The sequence below is a fragment of the Sorex araneus genome, chromosome 2, assembly GCF_027595985.1.
Source record: "Sorex araneus isolate mSorAra2 chromosome 2, mSorAra2.pri, whole genome shotgun sequence".
Taxonomy (NCBI): Eukaryota; Metazoa; Chordata; class Mammalia; order Eulipotyphla; family Soricidae; genus Sorex; species Sorex araneus.
Genome location: NC_073303.1, coordinates 290,444,880 through 290,451,397, shown reverse-complemented (window position 1 = coordinate 290,451,397; position 6,518 = coordinate 290,444,880). Strand labels below are relative to the sequence as shown.

General features: G+C 47.6%; 1 protein-coding gene across 1 annotated transcript; it reads right to left on the bottom strand.

Annotated features, from left to right (window-relative positions):
• Nucleotides 1-267: 267 nt before the first annotated feature.
• Nucleotides 268-3,788, bottom strand: RTP2 (receptor transporter protein 2). Its single transcript, XM_004603018.2, has 2 exons — nt 3,625-3,788; nt 268-784 (listed from the first exon to the last, which is right to left on the bottom strand). The coding sequence occupies exons 1-2, from the start codon at nt 3,786-3,788 to the stop codon at nt 268-270; spliced, it is 681 nt and encodes a 226-aa protein (XP_004603075.1).
• Nucleotides 3,789-6,518: the final 2,730 nt, after the last annotated feature.

Sequence of the window (6,518 nt, the reverse complement as noted above, 5' to 3'; positions counted from 1 at the left end):
GGCTTAGTTTTGATACCAAATTTAAGGAGTCCTATCACTTTCATATCATCCTTCTCCCCTGCACCCCCAACAATGCGAATTTTATGGACAGGTCATTAAGTACTTTCTAAAGCAAACCTCCCCTTCTCAATAAAGTTGAGACCCAGGGAGGTCACTGAGTTCTCCAATGTTATCATTGAACGTGTAGCAGAATTAGGACCAGACCGGGTTTCTTCCTCCCCCCCTTCTCCCGGCCACGTGCCAGCCTCCCACCCGGAGCCGGCTCCACTAAAGGAAGGCAGAGCTACGGAAGGAGAACTGCAAGTACACAACGATCAGACAGAGCGAGGCCCAGAAGAGGCACCAGCGAAGGGAGAAGAAGTTAAAGCCCAAGGCCTCCTGGGTCTTCGACTTGGAGGCCCTAGTAAAGGTGCAGGTGGTCGCCTCCTCCTCCAGCAGCTTCTCGCTGGGCTTCCAGTGCACGATGCCCGCCTGGCAGGCCTCGCAGAACTCGCTGCGGTGGGACCCGCCGTCGGGGCGGCTGGCCACGTGGATGCGGTACTGGCCGCCGTCCTCTTCGTAGCACTGCTCGCGCAGGCTGGTGATGAGGTTGTCCACCAGGTTCTCGATGTTCTCCTCCAGCATGCTGGACTCGTCCAGCCGCGACGTGCCGCACTCGTAGCACAGCTGCTTGAAGACGCGCATGCGCACCGAGCCCATGCGCTGTGCGCGGTCCAGGTAGAAGTGGAAGAGGATGACCACGTGGGCCGACTGCCAGGTGTGCCAGCACCAGGAGCAGTGGAACCTGCGGGGCGGGGAAGGGAGAAACACAGAGGGTGGGTTCTTCTCCCAGAGATGCCCTGTCCAGGAGGAGACGGATAAGGAAAACTTTGTGCACCTGAGCCTAGACGTGGAAGCAACTGTTTACCGCTGCTGTGGTTCATTAGCACTGAACGCCTACTGGTTTCTGCCTCTGCCTCGTGAGCTCCCTGGGGACTCTGGCAGTGCACTCGGAAGCCCGGTGCAAGAGCCATCTGGTGTCCAGCAGTGCGCTTGACCTTGCCATGTGTGTGCCATTTGGTGGCCTTAGTTTCCCAGCCACTCACCACCACCTCACGCAGTCTCAGGCACAAAGGACACGAATCTGGACAGAGCTCCAGGGTCACTCTCACTTTCTAAGTCTTCTTTTTTTTTTTTTTTTTTTGCTTTTTGGGGTCACACCCGGCAATGCACAGGGCTTACTCCTGGCTCTTCACTCAGGAATTACGCCTGGCGGTGCTCAGGGGACCACATGGGATGCTGGGAATCGAACCCAGATCGGCCGCGTGCAAGGCTGTCACACGGAGTAAGTAAATAAGTAAGTAAATGCAGGATTATGGCATCCACTCAAAGTTCTGTGTGTGGAGTCTCTACTAAGATGGATGGACCAGGCATTCTGCTCTGCAGATGAGATAGCTTTTACTGTGCTAAACACAGATTATCCAAGATGATTGGATAAAGGCATGGATTGGGATGCACAGTCTGACATAATAGGCTGATAAAGGCATGAATACATACATACCCTGACTGGGCCTTCTAGAGACCCAGACCCAGTAAAATTGAAGGGGTGTGACCTGAGACTCATTTGGTCAAGCACACTACCTCACCCCTGCCCCAGTACGTGATCTCCTGTGTGATGGCTCTTTCATTTTCTTCAGGGGCAGTTTCTTTTGTCTTTGAGATGTCTAAGCGATTACAGAATCTTTACAAGTAACCAAGGGTCCGCTGGGCTGTCTGCCCTCACTGTTGATTCTCTCTGAGTCCATGTATAATGCTCCTGAAGGACCGCTCATGAGGAACTCAACTCAATCCAACAAATCACCACTAGGTAACCCTCATGTGTCAAGCATCACACGGTCCAACATACAGACTAGCAATTCAAACCCTGCCTTTGAACTCAGAAGTCCCCTCACAGGAAGAACATCTAGGAATACATCGCACAGCTTAAGGCAGGGTTGGTGATCAGAACATCCTGATTGATTTTGACCAGAAAGGTCTACCCTCTTCCTCTTCTGGCCAGAGACGTGAGCCAATAGGACTCATACATCCCAAAGCTGGGCTTAAAGGAGTCAGTGGACAGAGTAAGCACTGGGGAAACAGTTCTCCAGCTCTCTTTGAAGCCATATGGTCACCGGCTAGGAATATGAGCAGCTGAGCCTGGGACAAGAAACCATGAATTCCGTGAAACTCTGATCCTGGACTCCGATTTCTAGCTTTTCCCATCCGTTTCCCCAAGCCATTTCAAGACCTTTAATAAGAGTTGTTTTCCCTCTTCCAAGACAGACCCAGATCTTAAATCCTGAAATAACAGACAACCTTAATGATCATGTAGTAAGACAACCTTAATGATCATGTAGCCAGCATTTTATCTCTAACTTGTAGGAGAAGAGACTATTCATGCACGAAGCTAGAGCCAGGACAGAACCCAGCACACAGCAGACTCCCACATAGATACTTCCTGAATTGAAATGAGCCAACCAATGTTGACTTTTCTGTGTTTTGTACCAAAGAGAGGTTCACGCTAATATTTTCCTGTCTTGGGAGAAGAGGGAAAATGCAAGCTCTCTGCTCACAGCATGCCTCCTTCTTTTCCCAGTCTCTTGCTATCCTGTGCCACAAGACACATCGTATGCAAACATGTGAAGCCACCCCATCAGGGCATCCAATTCTTTGGACATGTATAAGAACAAGGCCATCTGATGGTCTTCCCGGGGGGCTCAGGGGTGCCCTCTGTCCTTGAATTGATAACCCAGGCCTGCACATACAGCAGAGATGAATTTGAACTGTCTGTGTAGGGAATTTTACTTCAGTGGTGATATCTTTGGGGCCTCAAGGATCCCTTGCACTGTGAAAGACAGGCTTATTCAATGAAGCATAAGAAACTGATCCCAATGGATCTAGGGGAAGTCCTGGTTAAAGCTGAGTCCCCTTGCTGGATTATCTAAGGCTAGCCCCTTACTTTTGCAAATGTGAAGACTAGCTCCATAAAGGAATGGGGACTTACCCAGGTTCACAGGGCCAGTTAACTATGAAAACAGTTTCTAGGAAACAGCAGGCAAAAATAAAGGGTTTGTGTGTGTGTGTGTGTGTGTGTGTGTGTGTATGTGTGTGTGCGTGGGTATGTGTGTGTGTGTGTTAAAGCCAAAGTAACTTGAGTTAATTGAAGATTTCACAAAATAAAGCACTGACCCCCTACCTTCAAAGCCAAGGCTTTCCCAGTGGGCCTTATGGTTTCCTCCCCTCATTTTGAACCACTTTTTAGGAAAGTGTGAAATATGAAAACATTTAAAATGTCAGAGAATGCAGACACATGGAAGATATTACAGCTTTTCATTTACTGAGGCCTAGAGACATAAGCAAATCTGTCCAGGGTCCTCAGGGAACCAGTCGTATAGCGGGGGTTACCACAAGGTTTCGTTGACCCACTAGAAAATTCTTTCTCTGCTCCTAACCTCTGAGACCACAGAACTGGTTTCCACAATTTTCTGTGCGCGCCTCCCCCCACCCCATTGGAAGGTGCACCCTGGATAGTGTTCTAGTTGTTGCTGCCTGCAGGATTGTTCCTACCTTCCACCATTCCCCCCACCACCACCCCCAGTCTCTCACCTGCCTGAAGCATGCTGCTCCAAGTACTGTTTCCAGCCTGGAGCCAGCTCATTGGGTTTGAGGTTGGGGTCCATGATGAGTTCCCAGCTGTCAGCTGGCTTTGCCACCTCCATCTTCTCATAGAAGACCTTCTTCCATTCGCAAGTGGTCAGGCTGGTGGACATGGTTCTATTGGCTGCAGAGGAAATCCAAATTTTACCTGAGTGAGTGCCTGAAAAATCCCTGGTCAAAGACTAAAGGCACAGCACAGTCTTTGAGGTCTGAAAAGCCTCATCAACGGGACTAGAAAGAAAAAGGCCCCAGCAACCTCCTTTGTTGCCCTGGAACCTGTTTCCATGGCAGCTGGCAGGATGCCAAGAGCCAGGATTGGGGCAGAGGAAAGTCTCCAGGGAGGGTTCAAGGGACCTGAACTAGACTTGGGAGGCTGGGCTAGGTGGAAGGAAAGGAGATGGGGTGGGAGACTCAGCTCCAGATCAAAGCCACCCAAGTCTCCAGGAATATTGGGAGGCAAGGACTCTTTGATGGCCATGCTTTCAATTAATTTCAAGCATCCTCTGCACCCACACTAAATGCTATAATAACGATGACACTCTTGGGAATCATAGAGAAATGTGACGAGGCAATACAGAAACTGCAGCACCCACCTTCCACCCACACTACCATGTATAGGGACAGTTGTTTATATAAGCTGCTAGTCCTCTGTTCTAGCTAAGGCAGGGATTATTCACTTTGCCTCTTGGGCCAGACTGAGAAACAGGTTTTCATAATCTCTAAGTGCCTCATCCAAGATTCAGATCCAGGCTTTGATAAAAACAAGCAAGCCCACTTCTTCATTTACTGCAGGACCATTGAACTCCTAACACAGAGGTATTGAGGTATTGAGGAAAAGAAATAGGGTCCTTTTGCTTGAGAACATCTCAGACCAGTGGCGACATCCTATGAAAAACACATGTAGACACATTCTCTAGGAATGATGAAGTATCTTCTAGCTTGGTGCGTGAGATTTCATAAAGAGCAGAACTATAGTTTGGATTCCTACATCATTTATTTATTTATATACTGTTTACATATTTATATGTTATATTATATATATATGTTTATACATTTATTTATATATTATTTATTGGGCTGGAGCGATAGCACAGCGGTAGAGCATTTGCCTTTCACGCAGCCGACCTGTCTTCAATTCCTCCATCCCTCTCGGAGAGCCCGGCAAGATAGCGAGAGTATGGAGCCCACATGGCAGAGCCTGGCAAGCTACCCATGGCATATTGGATATGTCAAAAATAGTAACAATAAGTCTCACATTGAAAGACGTTACTGTGCCCGCTCGAACAAATCGATGAACAACGGGATGACAGTGACAGTGATTATTTATTAGCCTTCAGCAAACTCTCCATTACTTAATCTACATGTCTTGACATTCATTTGATTTAGCAGAGGGCCTGAGATGGCAAGGCTATGGCAAAAGTCAGCCAAGGCCTCAGAATTGGGCTGCTGAGAGCTCACTAAGGGTTCCCTTAGGAGCCAGCACAACAGGTGAGGTGCGATGGGCAGGGAGGGACCATGAGTTCAGAGGAATCGAGTGACTTGAGGAGTACATGGTGCAGCTGAGTCGCCTGCTAACTAAGAGTGAACCTTTGAGAAATATCAGGATATCCTCTCCTCCCCTCGCCTCCCCTCATCCCAGATGAAAAAGACAAAGAAACTATAAGAGAAAATGGGAGAATTGTCAGGGTTTGTCTGTTTATTTTTATTCAAATGATGCAATCCCCAAAGGTCTATATAGGGCTTAATTTAGAGTGGGAATCATGAAAGCAGACAGAAATGCAATCTTTCTGTAGCACAGTGCTATTTTTCACCCCAAAGTGGGTGAGAGAAAACTTACTTGTAATAGAATCAGTGATGAATAATTCCCTAAGTTTTCTGTGAATGACACTGGACTGTTCCAGAAGACGCTGTTAAGAGCCCATTCATGTGCAAAGAGGCAGATCAGTGGCTCCTTCATACACCAACCGGTTCATTTTACATCACTATGAGATTTTAAATCTCGATAACAGGTTTGAAAATTGAGGAATTTGTACTCCTTTGTAAAATGAAATGCGTGACCCCTGTGGTCTGCAAACAAAATTGACAAGGAGAAAGATATCAAAAGAACTTCTCTCCCCTTTCTGTTTGGAATGTGGGTTGATGAATGCTTTTGAAAAATATGCACCATTGAAATGTTTCAGATTAGAATAATACAAAGGAATGTCCATGTGGCACCTACATGGCAAACTAATAAGGAAATGGAAGTGAGCATATTAAAACCACTGGGCTGCTTTTGAAAACTGTCTCCCATACCCAAGAGATTTTAATCCCTGGCCTTGATAGAGAGATACCCACTCCCTCCATTCCACTGCTGAAAAGACCCCTTTGCAATATCTGGTTACTGATGGGACTGAAGTTGGTGGGCCCCATGGGTTACTTATGTGAGGTGGGGAGGAGAGAGACAGTCACTTTCTCCCAATCCACCTCTGCCACCCAGCTGGGACCGAAGGCTAGACCTGATCAAGTCTTCAATGAGCCCCTGCTCAGAGTCAGTCCAAGGTCTTGCCAGTGTTACTGGCTCTTGTCTTGTAGAAAAGAATTTCAGAAGCAGACGAGCAGCGAAATAAAAACTGATTTTATTTGGAGAATTTTTGAAAGCAAAAGGAGGGAAAGTGAGAGAGTGTAACGTGCTCAAGAGAGGATGCAGGCTTCTACACACACCCCAGCATTAGATATAAAAGCATGAAGTACACAGTTCAAGAGGCGAGATGCAGGCCCCACATGTGCTCAGCCACATGGGCACAAGCAGCAAAAGGGCTTGATCAGCATATGCGCACACTTCCCTTTTGTTCAAGGTGGCTTTC

Coding starts and splice junctions, on each gene's coding strand:
- RTP2 (XM_004603018.2), bottom strand. CDS start 3,788: ATGTCCACCAGCCTGACCACTTGCGAATGGAAGAAGGTCTTCTATGAG. Junction 785..3,624: donor GAGCAGCATGCTTCAGGCAG/GTGAGAGACTGG, acceptor CCCGCCCCGCAG/GTTCCACTGCTCCTGGTGCT.